General features: G+C 40.0%; 1 protein-coding gene across 2 annotated transcripts in view; it reads right to left on the bottom strand.

Moving 5' to 3' along the window:
- NCBP1 (nuclear cap binding protein subunit 1) overlaps nucleotides 1-14,715 on the bottom strand; it is a 37,887-nt gene extending 23,172 nt beyond the window's left edge. Inside the window, exons 1-6 of one of the 2 annotated variants that reach the window (XM_007089293.2) lie at nucleotides 14,436-14,715; nucleotides 7,752-7,840; nucleotides 7,112-7,212; nucleotides 5,122-5,278; nucleotides 2,638-2,745; nucleotides 2,185-2,306 (exon numbers count right to left, since the gene is read on the bottom strand). In XM_007089293.2, the coding sequence (XP_007089355.1) occupies nucleotides 2,185-2,306; nucleotides 2,638-2,745; nucleotides 5,122-5,278; nucleotides 7,112-7,212; nucleotides 7,752-7,840; nucleotides 14,436-14,469 (611 nt within the window). In that variant the 5' untranslated portion in view covers nucleotides 14,470-14,715. Of the gene's footprint in view, nucleotides 1-2,184; nucleotides 2,307-2,637; nucleotides 2,746-5,121; nucleotides 5,279-7,111; nucleotides 7,213-7,751; nucleotides 7,841-14,435 lie in introns of those variants that run through there. The other variant, XM_042964942.1, reaches the window with a different exon arrangement.
- Between the last annotated feature and the right edge of the window lie 249 nt (nucleotides 14,716-14,964).

Raw genomic sequence — 14,964 nt, 5'->3', positions numbered from 1 at the left:
TAATGTAATTAAATTGTCAAAATGTGGGCAGATTGAACTTTCAGACCTTGCTGGCAGAGGGACTAACTGATACAATCTTTTTAGAGGAGATACAAAAGAGTATAATCTCTTTGGGAGGCAATTTGACTAAATCTACCAAAATTAAAATTGTTAAGGCACTGTAACCCAGCAAAGCCAGTTCTAAGAATTCACCCCCTCCCACAAATATATTCGTACATGTACACACAGACATATATAAGGATATTCACTGAAACATTTATAATAGCAAAAGACTGGAAATAACCTAAATGTCTACCAATAAGGGACCAAAAAACTTATGGTACATTAAAAGAGTGGAATATTATACAGCTGTTAAAAAGGACATAGAGCTATACACTTTTATGCAACAAATCCAAGTTATATTAGGTGGAATAAAAAAAAAGCAAGTTGAAAACAGTGTGTGTAGACTGGACTACTATTTGTATAAAAAAGGGGAAGGACATGCACTCAAACGCTAGGATATTCATATTCTTTCATTTTTATTCTTTTGCAAACACCTATATTTTATTTATTTATTTTAAAAATTTTATTGTTTTGAAAAGTAATCTCTATACCCAATGTGGGGCTTGAACTTACAACCTCAAGATCAAGAGTTGCAGGCTCTACTGACTGAGCCAGCCAAGTGTCCCAGCAAACATCTACATTAAAAAGAAAGCCACTACAACTTTCAAAAATATAAAAACATTTAAAAAATTTATCACTTAAAAGTAGGTTAATATAGGGGTGCCTGGGTGGCTCAGTCGGTTGAGTGACCAACTTCGGCTCAGGTCATGATCTCACAGTTTGTGAGTTCGAGCCCCGCATCGGGCTCTGTGCTGACAGGTCAGAGCCTGGAGCCTGCTTCTGATTCTGTGTCTCCCTCTCTCTCTGTCCCTCCCCTGCTCATGCTCTCTTTCTCAGAAAAAAAAAAAAAAAAAATAAATAAATAAATAAATAAATTAAAAAAAAAGTAGGTTAATATAACGACAAAGCATATTTTTATCTTTACGTTTATTTTAGTTTTTTTGTAACTGTCAATTACCTATTAATAGATAGAAAATGAAACTTAAAATTATTCTGGGGCGCCTGGGTAGCTCAGTCGGTTGGGTGTCCGGCTCGGCTCAGGTCATGACCTCATGGTGAGTTCGAGAACCATGTCACACTCTGTGCTGACAGCTCAGAGCCCGGAGCTTGCTTCGGATTGTGTCTCCCTCTCTCTGCCCCACTCCTGCTCACGTCTCTTCCTCTCTCTCAAAAGTAAATGAATGTGACAAAAAATTAAAAAACCAAAAACCAAAAGCCAAAAGCCAAAATTACTCTGAAAAAACTTAAGGGGACACAAAACCGTTATCACACTGCTGGGTAATTAAGCCTAAATTTATGAACAACGCCTATTGTTAGTATTATACCTAATAAGACAAAGTTTTTACATCCACTTGGAAGATGTGGGTAATAGGAGGATATGAGGCCTTTTTTTTTTTTTTAAGTTTGAGAGAGGGAGTAGGGGAGGGGCAAGGGGAGGGGCAAGGGGGGGGCGGAGAGGGGGAGAGAGAAAGAGAATGAATCCCAAGTTGGCTCCATGCTGTCAGAGTGCAGCCCAATGAAGGGCTTGAACTCATGAACTGTGAGTTGGATGCCTAACTGACTGAACCACCCAGGGGCCCAAGAATGAGACTTTAACTGAAATGTATCCTATTTCTCAAGAAATGTGGGCTGGGTGAAAGTTAAGAGCCACTGTTTTAAGGATTTGGTATAGGATTAACTTACATGAAATAAATACATTGTATGTGCTAATAAACCTCTCAGATCTTGTGATTCAGCAGGTCTGAACGTTAGGTTGGAGCACATTTAAGTATCATGGGTGATTCTAACGCACACTAAGTTTTGAGAACCACTAATGTTAAGATATTTTATGCCTTTGCCAACATACACAAAAGCAGCTTAAAAGGAGCTATGTTACCAAACCCCTTGCACCAGCAAAGTAAGCAAACGTATTTGTTTATTCTGAGGTCTCAGTAAATTACAACAGTAAGGGAATGAGATTACTTAGAGAAAGCCATAGGGAACTCTACAGGTTATCTTTTGAGAAATGGAACTGACATGGTTATTACTAACAGATAAAATATAACACATCACATCAGTAAGAACTATAAAAGGTGCTCTTACTTAAGATAGCTTTCAGTGTTGGCAAAGATGCGGTCCATCTCTGCGTCTTTCTTTTCATACAACTCCTTTCCAACCCAGGGCAAAGAGGACAGAAATGCATACACATACCAATCCCGCCGCACCTGAAGAATTTTTAAAAAGGCAAACTTAAAATATGTGCTGGTTAATATTCATTCTTATTGTACTCATTTTGAATGAAATCCTATAGAGGCTATTTAATAGGGCTTAGGTAAGACACCTGGCTCAATCAGAGCATTTCTGTGTTAGTTTTATTAGACACAGTCATTTAAATTAACATACAGATGTCATGAGAACCAATCACTATGGCAGTTGACTTAACTTCTAGATATTAAGAATGTGTGATAACCTACCGGTATCTTTTAGTTTTTATTACTAAAGGGTTACCAGTAAAAAATTCCTAGTACTATACAGACAAGATTCAGGTTTTCTTACCTGAGGTACATCTTCTTCCTGAGTTACACTTACAAAATTTTCAAACATAGCAACCATGGATGGGGCAGCAATGACGTGACAATTCACAAGATCAGATAAAAAACGGACCTGTTAGGGAAAACAATTTCTATTAAATCTAAATGTAATATAATCACAAAATAAGCAATCTTGTGATGATTGAAACCACATGTCTGAAAAGCTAAACCTCAAGGTCAAATATAGCCTGCTGTCCTTTTTTCGTGTGCACAGCCTGGAACTAAGAATAGTTTTTCATTATTTAAATGCTTGAAAAAAAATCTAAAAGAATATTTTATGATTCATGCAACTTCTATGAAATTAAATTTCAGTGTCCACAAATAAACTTGAATGGAACACAGGACTCTCATATATGAGGTCTATGGCTGCTTTTGTGGCAAAAACATTATGGACAGGAATGTGCATTTATAGGTTTCCACTCCATGCTACACTAAGAACCTAGACTGTAATATCGCTACCTCAACTTATAATCTTTTCTGTTCTCTGTGAAAAAATTTTCACTGGACTATAGAAATGAAAATTTCTAAACAGATATTTGTTGGGTGTCCTTTGTGTGCCACTGCTAAGCGCTCTTAAAGTCCCTGTCGTGTGGGAGCTCACAGTCTAGTGGGACGAGCATAATGTCAATCCGAAGGCATAACTCCTATACTAAAAGGTAAATAAAAAGTGCTCTAGGAACAGTGATGGGGGGTGGGGAGGGGAAAGCATCATAGAAGGGGTAACATTTAGGCTTGGCCGTAATGGATGATTGAAGTATACCTCAAGTGGAGAGCAACAAGAGTATTCTAGGCAGAAGGATTCAAAAAGATGTATTCAGTGATCTGCAAGTAATTGCGATATAGCTGGAGGGTGTATGGGAGGCAAGGATAGAGAAACAGATCGGGGCAACCAGAAAAGGTCAGGCTATGGAGTCTGGACTTAATCTCACAGCCTGATTGGTGTCTACCTTTTTTGGTAGTGTACACTCAGTTAAAGAACTTGATCACATGCTCCCAACATAACTATATGTAATATAAATATTACACATGACATATATAATATATACTGGCCCACTGTCAATCTATGTATTACATATTATTAAAGCTTATTAATTCCATTTCCATTTAAGATAAATATTTACTTTTCCTAACCCAATGAACCATATTGTGCACAGGTGTTTAAGACCTTCCACTGTGGAGAATGGGAAGGAACTGAGGTTTGTAATCCATAACCAGCATAAGCAGGGAGAGTTACAGAAAGACCACTCTGGTGACCCTGAAGATACAGTGAAAAAGGTAGAGAATCTAACTTCAAAACGATCAGTTAAGAGGCTGTTTTAAGACATGAAGAGGAAGAGGGTGCCTGGCTGGCTCAGTTGGTAAGGCATGAGACTTTGGATCTTAGAATCATGAGCTCAAGCCCTGCACTGGGCATAGAGCTGACTTAAAAAAAAAAAAAAGAAAAAAAAATGGTATGAGAAGGAAGGCGTGAACTATGCCAGATGCCCTACAGATAAAGGAAAAGGGACAGATGAGACAAAAATTTAGGAGGCAGAAATGATGGGACTTGGGGGCTGCTTACAGGATGAGGGGGCAAAGGGAAGACCAAGATTAATGCTCATCCCTAGATGCATTATGCAGTAGACAGCAGACACTGTGCGTGGGCTGAAGACAGAATGATGCATTAATTTAGGCACTTCCAGGCAAGATACCTCAGGGCTATCCAGGTAGCATTTGGAACATGAAGCCAGAGCTCAAAAGAAAGGCTGAAGCAGGACATACAGATCACCAACTTGTCAGGAAGAGGGTGGTGTCACCAAAATAAACATGGTTTACAAAGCTATAAAAGAGAATGAGAATGCTTCAAGAGGTGTGTTTAAAGAAAAGTGAAGGGGTGCCTGGGTGGCTCAGTTGGTTAAGCATCCAACTTCGGCTCAGGTCATGATCTTACGGTCCGTGAGTTCGAGCCCCGCATCGGGCTCTGTGCTGACAGCTCAGAGCCTGGAGCCTGTTTCAGATTCTGTGTCTCCCTCTCTCTCTGACCCTCCCCTGTTCATACTCTGTCTCTGTCTCAAAAATAAATAAACGTTAAAAAAAAAAAAAAAAAAAAGTGAAATGAGGACAGAATCCCGAGAAACACAAAATGTAAAGCATAAAGGAAGATGACCCAGTAGAAGGAGACAGAGGTATAGACAGTAGGTGGCGGCAGGAGGTGGTGCAGAAACCCAGACAAGAAAGGAGCGTAAAGCAGCACGAGCTTACAGGAATGTCAACCAGGATTCAGAGTGAAAAGAAGTCACCCGACTTGGTAACGAGCTCTATGGTACCTTTAGTGAGAATGGTTTCACAAGAGCAGCTACTGTGGTGAGCAGGAACTGTATTTCAGGAGAAAGGATAAATTCCTTGCTTGTAGCTCACCTCCTCCCTCCATCCCAACACTAAGTCGTAATATACTAAAAAAGTAACTTACCAGATATACAGCTTCATTGTAATTGTTTGCTTTCAATGATTCTTTAAGTTGACGAATCATAGCTTCTACAAACTCTCCACCGAAGTTGTAATTCCTGGCATTCAGCAGTCCAACTAATGTTGTATAAATTGTCAGCTTCTCAGGTAACAGACGTGCACTGATTTGAGAACCCAGTACAACAAGAAAACCCCAAAACGACAGCATTATGTTACGGTGCTCAATTCCACATTATGCAAATTTTTTATCATTTTATTAACTTTGAGCTGTGTTTTTAAAACTACTTCAGAAAAGGCATAAATATTGAGAGGAGTTGCAGACATGATGCCTGCAATTTTTCATTTCAACTCTGGTTTGTTAATCCAAGATGTAAGAAAGTAAAACATTTTAATTATAAACTTAACAAACTAATATAAATGTAACTAATGCTAGACCAGTTTATCTTCCAATGTATTTAGTGGACTCTAAAAGCAATCCTACAGAAAATGTTTCCATGGTAAAACATCTGGTGAATGCTGGGTGAAGCAAGTTTCTTTAACGCAGAATCATTAAGGGGGAGATGAAACACTCACTATTTCTAAACTTAGCTAACCAAATGTCACAGGACCAAAATTCTACTTCCAGAAACACTATTCTAGTTGCTTAGAAAATATTCAGAACTAACACCACTTTCAGCTATGTTCCTGTCAGTTAAACTGCTGAATGTCAACATGGTACTTGGACACAGTAAAATTTCTTTACAACCCAGATTGCTTACTCCAAGTGTGCTAATTTTCATTACAGTTATTTGAAAAGCAAGGAAGAGGATTACAGTAAAAAACGTTTGGAGAAAGCAAATGTTGCTTCCTAATTTAGGTAGCCTTTAAAATTATCTCAAAAAAGAAAAGCAAACAGGAAGGAGCTCATGATCAAATTCTCACACACAGTTTGTGTTTTCCCAACGCGCCTAGCAGAGTGTAAGGGACAATTTAGATTAAAAAAAAAACAAAAAACAAAAAACAAAAAACACTTACACTGATAGTAACCTTCCTCGCCACCCCCAAAACCATGGTTTCCATCACAGTTTAAACATAAATCTACTCCATTCTAAAAAATGCTTCCAAAACAGAAGGCATTTTAATTTGTCTTAGTCATTTCTTAGTCTAAGGACAGGTCTTCCTGAATATAAACTGGATTTCTTTTAAAAACTATAACCGAAATTATTTGTACTTTGTGAGGTTAAAATGAAATCCACTGGTAACTTTGATTTGCGTGTACATTTTTAAATTTCAAAAATGAGCTGTAGCATTATTTAATTAGAATATTTGAAATAGTAACTTACAAGTCACCTTCATATGTGAAATTTTAAAATACCTCATGATTTATAACTTCATGTACAGTACAAAGACCCCTTTTATCCAAAAGTCATAACTACTTCTTTGCAGAGCATATAATTCATAGTGATCAAGGTCCATCTGAGAGATGAGAGAGTAAGGATTAATTCCATCACTGGGAGAGACTGTTTCATGATTCTATATAACACTTTTCCCATTTTAATTTACTCACAGATTAAATAATATTTGTTCTAGCAAACCTAAGTCGAAGAAAGAGTATGTCCATTAATAGCTTCAAAACTTCTCCAGTCTTCTGAAAAGGACTATCACTCAAGTGACCAGTTCCCAAATTTGTTTAGTACTACCACTTTAATATATAAATCAAACTCTATATGTTGTATATATTTAAGTGTACATGCTTAAAAGAAAATCTCTGAATGTGAAAACAGTCAACTCAAATGATAATAAGGTTCCAAGAAACAAAATGTTAAGGAAAATGCTCAATTTTGTCCTTTTTATCGCTAAGGTTCACCAAAGGTCATTCCATTTGTATAAGTTTCCCATTAGAAGGAAAGCTAATGAAATACATGGAATATAAACACATCTTCTGAACACTCCCAAAGCATTTAAGAGTAGATAATACATTATCACCTGGACTCACAAATCTTTTGCATACATACACTGTACAAAGAAGCCTTAAGATCTTGCTCTTGTAGTTAGGAAGATCAGCTTCTAAAACACCTGCCAAGCCTTCTAGGTTGCTCTCCAGAGAGCAGGCACTCTGTAGAGGACAGCATATTAAATATCTGTTAAATACTCGGCAATTAGTTAAAATTTTCTGAGTGATCATAATAAAAGTTAAAGTCTTATCTGTAAAAGGCACTATGACAGGTTTACTATAAATCAATTGGGGTAGTTACTGTTCTTAGAAATCCATAAAAAGAGAATGAATGAAAATTTAAAAGCAAGCAGTCTAAGGTAGCAGAATTAGAAATGTGAGGACATTATCGGTTCTCTTTTATCTCTGTAACTGATTCACTTAACATATGCCTCTCAGCAAATTACCTCAAGTAACCAGGACTTGTTTGGTTCTTCATTTATAAATTGAAAGGATTTTTCCTTAAGGTCTCTTCCAAGATTCATATTCTATGAAAATTACATTGAACTATCAATTATCTGTACCCCAAGGGTTTTAATATATTTACTTTGGGATATAGATTGCCTAAAACTAAGATCACCAAGTTTCAGCTGCAGAAATCAGTCGAACAAAGTCAACTACAACCATAAGCCCCTCACAGTCTGTGCCTATGTTGCACATACCTTTTCTCCTACTTTGCATATTAAAGATTCCAAATGATCTTCAGTTTCATTTGCATCAGAGGTCTTTCTCCTTTTGTGAGGCTGTCCCCCTGTTTCAACAATGTAAAAAAATTAACATGACGTGATGAGTCCGGTATCACAAATTTAATTTAACTTTTTTAACGCTCTAATCTCTCCCCTGCCAGAAACCCTACTTTTTACACACAGGACAAGATCTTAACTGACCCACCACTTTTCAGACTGGGCTAGAACCACCAAAGACCTCCATACCCAGGGACACTATAATAACTGCAAGAGGCATTAGTTATGTTCACTTTTGTGTGAACAGTGCCCCATGGAGCTGTGCAATGCAGCAGCCCTGTGCACTTCTGTGATAGGCAGGAGCAGTGCCTACAACATCCTAACCACCAGTAGTTAGAATACTCTCTAGACCACTCAGGTACTGCTACTCCCATTCTTTAAACTGAACTGTTCACTGATTTTCAGTTGCTTGGTCCTAAAGCCTCTTAGTGCCAGTAGTACTCATTATTCTAATAATGAAAACCAGGTTAAAAAAGGAAAATGTCAAAACATAGGAAAGGGAGCATAAGACATTAGGATTCCTCACTAGTTTTACAAGTGTTTGAGCTTTCAACTCTGTAATTAATAATAGCTTTGGTTCTGTAGAACATGTAGCATTAGGGTATAGTCCCAAATAATGGGAATTACAATCAGCAGACACATACTCAAAGAAAAGTCCTGAGCACTGTATCGAATAACTGGTGGGGGAAAGTATATGTTTTATGATTTCCTACTTTTAACTACTGTTCTATTATGTTCAAAAACTGGTTATCATTCACGGAATCTTTAAAAAAAAAAAAAAAAGATCTACCACATTGAAATCGTTACCAATCATCTAGGTGTCCTTTTGGTTGCTGAAGAATTCAGGCTGAACAAACTACAAATCAATCTTAGGCATTGGATTATTTTTCAGACTGTTACTGTTAAACATCTCTTACCATTTTGCTTAAAACCTTAATACGCATACCTTGTATCCTTTTGTGGAATAATCTACGGCTTAAAAGTTTGAAGTGAATAGTGTTAAATACAGAACATGTTGTTGTTGGTAAACACAACGTTGGCCAGTCTCCCAACGTAATTCAATTTTGACTTCCACCAATTAGATTATCAGGGCAGCATGTGGACAAGGAAGCAATGGTCTGTAACAGTGCTGGGGATCTGCATTAATAATGGAAATCTGGATATAGGGTTACCAGGAGTAATTAAATATAACTTCAATCTTCTCCAGACTTGTAGAGCCAAAACTGAGCCATTTTTACAGAACTCATAATCACTTACTTGCCATTGTAACATCTGGCTTGAAATATACAGCGATTGTCATAAAACACAGTACCTGACTACTCTAAGCTTGGTGTTAAAAGTCTCTCCAATGACTGAAATGATCTTCAGGCGCCACCTGAACTCAAGGTGCACAAAACCAATCTATTACTATCCAGATAGGACCTGATGGAAATATTATAAAAGGCCACAGGGTAAAGCACTATGTGCTTTGACCCCCCGACTTCTTAGTTATCATTATGATCTGGCTTAAATAACAAATGAACATAGTTTTGAGAGGATAATGCCATAAAAAAAAAGTAACACGCATGCAATGTGACAGCTGAGATATCCAGAGATATCTGCTCATGTAAAGTGGACATGTGTGATACAGTGGAATCAGTGACCTCGATTCTCAAGTATGCATAGGATCTATAAAGCTTCCACCACCAACTTTCACAAAAAGGTCTTCTGTTTCCAGGATTTATTCACTGAAAAAACTGCATTTTCAATGCAATGTTTATGTAAGCTGTCAGCCAGGATGCTAAAATAGCCTTTTTCTAGAGCAGTGGTTCTTAATTGGGTGAGATTTTGTCCCCGCTAGGGGCCACGTGGAAATCTCTGGAGACATTTTTAGTTGTCACAACTGGGGGAGTGCTACTGGCATCCAGTGGGTAGAAGCCAGGGATTCTGCTAAACATATTACATTGCACAGGACAACTCCCAACAACAAAGAATAATCCAGCCTGAAACGTCAATAGTGCTGATGTTGAGCAACTCTGTTCTAGAAAGCAGAATATACTAATGGCCGTTCTTCAGAACCAGATTTCTGGTAAGGTTGGGAAAATGCAGATGCTAAAAAACTAGCCAAATAAGAGCAGTTTTTTTGGTTTTTATGATTGTTTTTTAAAACTTTTAACTACCGTTCGCTTCCTTCTAGCCCATCTACTCTGCCAACCCTTTATCTCACATCCCACCTTCCACATCCTCCCTAAATTAACTATCCAGCTAGCTCGTTCCCAAATTAATTTGGAATCATACCCCCGTCTTTAAAGCAACATTCCCAGACCCTCTGGTAATGTAGAAAAGGAGAAAATAATGCTGTAGGGAGAGAAGGCAGGATTTCTGAAGACAAACTAGAAAATACAAGTACATAGTCCTCCCTGAACTGCAACTCCTATTTTCTCTCTTCCCATTTTGACTGTATCAAAGGACAAGTTTTGTTTAGAGAATGGGAAGAGGCAGAACATATTAAGAAGATATGCCCCACTCTCACCTGAGATATGTGAGGATATGAAGGTGGGGGGTGGTAAAACTATAGACACATCTGAACTCATGGACAGTACCAGGATATTGAACTCAGAGGATAACCTGGGTACACAGAATAAAGCACCCTCATTAAGGATAAAATTTGAGGAATTAACTCAATGTTCTCATATACCCCCAAGAAAACATATCCATGGTAGCTCCCAAAGCAAGAATAGAGTTTATATTAAGTGTAACTATGTAGAAGTTTTACAATATAGATTCAAGTTACATATTGCCACTTCACTCTGACAGTCTTGGCTAGTATAGAAGAAAGACGCAGATCTTTATTAAAACCCATTTGAGGGGCGCCTGGGTGGTGGCTCAGTCAGTAAAGCATCCGACTTCAGCTCAGGTTATGATCTCAGGGATCCTGAGTTTGAGCCCTGCATTGGGCTCTGTGCTGACAGCTCAGAGCCTACAGCCCATTTCAGATTCTGCATCTCCCTTTCTCTCTGCCCCTCCCAGGCTCACGCTCTGTCTCTCTCCTTCAGAAAAAATAAACACACATTAAAAAAAAATAAAATTAAAAAAAAACAAAACCCATCTGACAGGATCTTCATACACCGGTAATTTTTTTCCCTGTAAGGTGATCCTAACTTTATAAGGATACACTGTACTACATCTTGTATCTTTACTTACTATGAAAAACACAAGCAGGAAAACAAAGACCTACCTGTAAAAGAGAAAGTAAAGTAGCAAAACCAACAAGGTAAAAGGGAAAAAAGTAGAGTACCTTGATCTTGCAGCTTTAAAGCAGAGGTGATCACCAGCCTGTATACAAACTACACTCTTCCTTGGAGTAACAAATCCCTTCACTTTTAATTATATTTTTTTTCTGTAGTGAAGTTAAAAAAGCAGTCACGGTCTAAAAGACAAGGACCTAATTCTAAGTGGCTGAAAAGGGAGTTATTATGGGTTTTTGGCAAAGATTATGGATAATATAAATACTTTCTTAGAATAACAAAATAAACAATGTACTCAACAGCTATTGTATGCATATCCTGTAATAACTGCAAAGCTCCAGAGACATTCTTGGAGATTCTAAGAAATGAGTTAGATTTAGCAGTGGACCAGTATCCACACACACTAATTTCCCATTTAGGACTTCCCTTTCCTTCTTTATAAACTGAACTCCAGCTGAACTTCACTGGTATAGTCTCCTAACTTGTTTCCCTGGATCCTGGACACTCCAGCCTCAACAAAGAGATACAATTTTAAAACTGCCCTTTATGAGCTGATCCTCTGCTACCTCTTATCTTAGCTCCTACAACTCCCCCTCAGCCCCTCCTCACTCCTCCAACTCTGCTCCAGCACCACTGGCCTCCTTGCTTTCTGTGAACATGACAGGAATGGTCCAGCCTTAAGTCCTCTGCACTCATGGTTCCCCATACAGCCATCTGGTTTGCTCCCTTACTTCCTGCAAGTCTTCAGATCAGATGCCATTCTCAGTGAGGCCTTACCTGATCAACCTACATAAACAGCAACTCTACCTCAACAATAGTCTCTACCCCCTTTTCCTGCTTTTACTTTTCTCTGTAGCACTTCACACCATTTGACACATTCTATTTTATTTGACTGTGTTCTGTCTGGAAAATGAGGCTTCATCTTCATGTTGTCCACTACTGCATGCCAGTAGTTAGGACAGTGCTTGGCACTGGTAATTTTTGTTGAATAAACGATCGTATCTCGTCAAGCACATGGAAAGTCATGGCAGCCAGTGACTGATAAGAGCTGACAACAATCCAGAAATGCTGATATATCTACTTAATCAGGACTATTATAATTCAGCCTATTTTAAAATAGTCTCAAACATTTAGGCATCTACTATTTCAGATCTTTAAAAAAATCAGTAGAAGCTTAACTAAAAAATTCAGATCACTGTTTAGGGTAAACCCTAGTTGATCATTACCCAAGTTGTGGCAATTCATAAAAGTTTCAGATTCGGTATAGTATCCAAGAGGAACTATGAACTGCCCCTACTACTAAATTATTCACCAGAATAAAGTTTAATTAACTCATGTTACTTCTTTCTATTATTTATTCCAAGGTTCCTGCTTCAAGACCCGAACGGACCATGATTTACTGGCCATCTGGTATTAAAAGAAACTAACTCCCAAGAAAAGTTTGCTACCATCACAATAACAAAAGCAAAAGTTGTTTTTGTACATATTCACATTCAATTCTCCAGGTTGCCCTCTGGAAACATTTTCTCTCCCTTTAAGGTGCCCTAGAAGCGAGAAGAGTGGAGAAAAGAAAGTATGAGAGAAGCAAAGAAAGAGGGAATAACTTTAAAAGACTTGAAAGTTCCCTGAATCCCAAGCGATCATTTCAAGCATTAGTTTTTGATTAATCGAATTCCAAGCATAGGGAAGCTGTATTTTCTGTGCCCAGTATGTATGTTATGCAATAAGCCTCATGTATTAAACAACGACAAAAAAATCTAGGCACGCAGCGGAGTAATACCTGTGTCCTGATGACAGCCCCGGACTTGCTTTCACTGGCGTCAAGCCACTGCAGGCTGTGTCTCCGTGTTTATTATACTAAAGCTCTGGACCCTTAGGTGTCAGATAAGGCCGGATTAGAATATCCTCTCAAGCTATTCTCTAGCAGAAATCTGATGTTTCGTTGTTAAAACTCAAAACATGAGGCGCGTCTGGATGGCTCAAATAATCGTCTGACTTCGCTCAGGTCATGATCTCAAGGCTCCTGAGTTTGAGCCCCAAGTCAGGCTCTGTACTGTTGGCTCGGAGCCTGGAGCCTGCTTCTGATTCTGTGTCTCATTCTCTCTCTGCCCCTCCCCCGCTCGTGCTCTGTCTCTCTCTTTCAAAAAAAAAAAACCACATTAAAAAACTTTTTTTCAAATGAAACTAAACACATGTGATTCTGCTCATATTCCTAAAAGTCCCAAGATTCAAGGTGAGGAAAATGTTAGTGAAAAAAATTAATTAAAAAATTTTCTTCCATATTTTTTCTTACATCGTTGACACCTGCGAAAGGTTATCACCTCTTAAGCATTAACCGATGATAAATAAGTAAATATCATCATGAGATATGTCACATGTATTACTTCATTTAACCCTCACAAACTGAGAAGAGGTATGTAATATACTTCTATATTACAGACTAAGGTTTACAGAAGCGATAAAACCTGGGCAAGATCATGAAGTAATGATAGGGTCTAGCTTTGAACTTAAATCCTCTGATTTGGCCTCTTAACCAATACACCACACACTTTTTAAATAGCGCTACACTGTAATATAATAGAATTACTTAGTTTCTTTCCTGGTGGGTGTGTGTTCTCCGCTGATTTCTGTAAGGTAAGCACCTTTTTCCTGTTTTTAACTAGCAAAATTATCCTTGGTTTTTATGGTGGCAATATCATGATCCCTAGGAGCGCAACGATCCAAATGGAATAGAGAACCCCTGATCTACACCTCTAAGAGCTCTCCAGTGTGTTTTCCAGTACTCCTCTTTCACGAGGGAAATGCGCTGCGCTTGCAGTCAGTTCAAAATCTAATGTAACAACGTGCATCTGTTTATTAGTGACCTCGTGAGTATGGATAAGACACAGATTTCTTTTCCTGCAGTTTGAAAGAAGGCAGACCAACGCACGACCGGTACAGCAGAGCTCAGACTGCAATTCGTCAGATCTTCCACTCACCGCTTTGTTCTTTCCCTTCTGAGGGCCCTTTACAGGTGCAGTTTGAGGGTCAAAACGAGCCACTGAGACTAGTGGTCCCTGTCACTGTGCGTAAGAGACGGCCGCACAGACCCAGGTATACTTCCCTACTGGACGGTTCTAAGGACCAAATCCTGAAGAGTCCTTAGAGACTAGAGAGATCCACCAGGCCGACGACTAAAGGATTTGGGGTGGGGGGAAGCGAGGGCTTTCCAGAAGTCGCCTGGCCACACTCCCGGTGTGCCACCCTCCTTCACTCCGTGGCTCCCCGAACGCTCCCGGGGTGGGGTGGGGGAGGGCTTCCCATCCCTTCCCTCGAGCCCCCGGGACCTCGGCTCCCGCCTGGGCGCGGCCTCGGCGGCAGGGCCGATGGCACTCACCGTCGTTCTCGTCGCTGTGCCGCCGCCGGGACATGCCGCACGCCGGAGCGCTGCCTAACCGAGAAGCCGGGAGGGAAGAGCGGCAGGAACTGTCCGACCGCCGGCCGGTGCGAGGACAGCAAGGAGGCGCGCGCAGTGTCCGGCGCGCAGGCGCACTCGCTCGAGACGGGTCCCGGAAGCGCAGGCAGGAGAGGTGCGGAGTGGGCCTGACGGGCTCAGGTGCGAGAGAGCCGGTGTCTGGGAGCTCACTAGGCCGAGGGCGTCCGGTCTACACGCAACCGCCCCCTCGGGCTTCCTCCGCCTCTCGGCGGCTTCCTTCTCCCGCCTTTCGCTTTAAGTCCTTCCGGGGCCACGCGGAAAGCACCGCCTCTTTAGCCAGACTGAGGCCGCCGGCCGCAAGCCAAGCCTAGCGGCGGCCGGTCCACAAAACACCCTGGAATCCCCGCCTTAACTTCAGACCCTCCCTGGGGCCTCGCAGAGTCTTCCCGGCGGCCCTTTCGCTAACAGCCTCGAAGACTTCCGGGGCGAG

The sequence above is a fragment of the Panthera tigris genome, chromosome D4 (assembly GCF_018350195.1).
Source record: "Panthera tigris isolate Pti1 chromosome D4, P.tigris_Pti1_mat1.1, whole genome shotgun sequence".
Classification (NCBI taxonomy): Eukaryota; Metazoa; Chordata; class Mammalia; order Carnivora; family Felidae; genus Panthera; species Panthera tigris.
The sequence above is the reverse complement of the archived record's forward strand: the minus strand, read 5'-3'. Positions and strand labels throughout refer to the sequence as shown.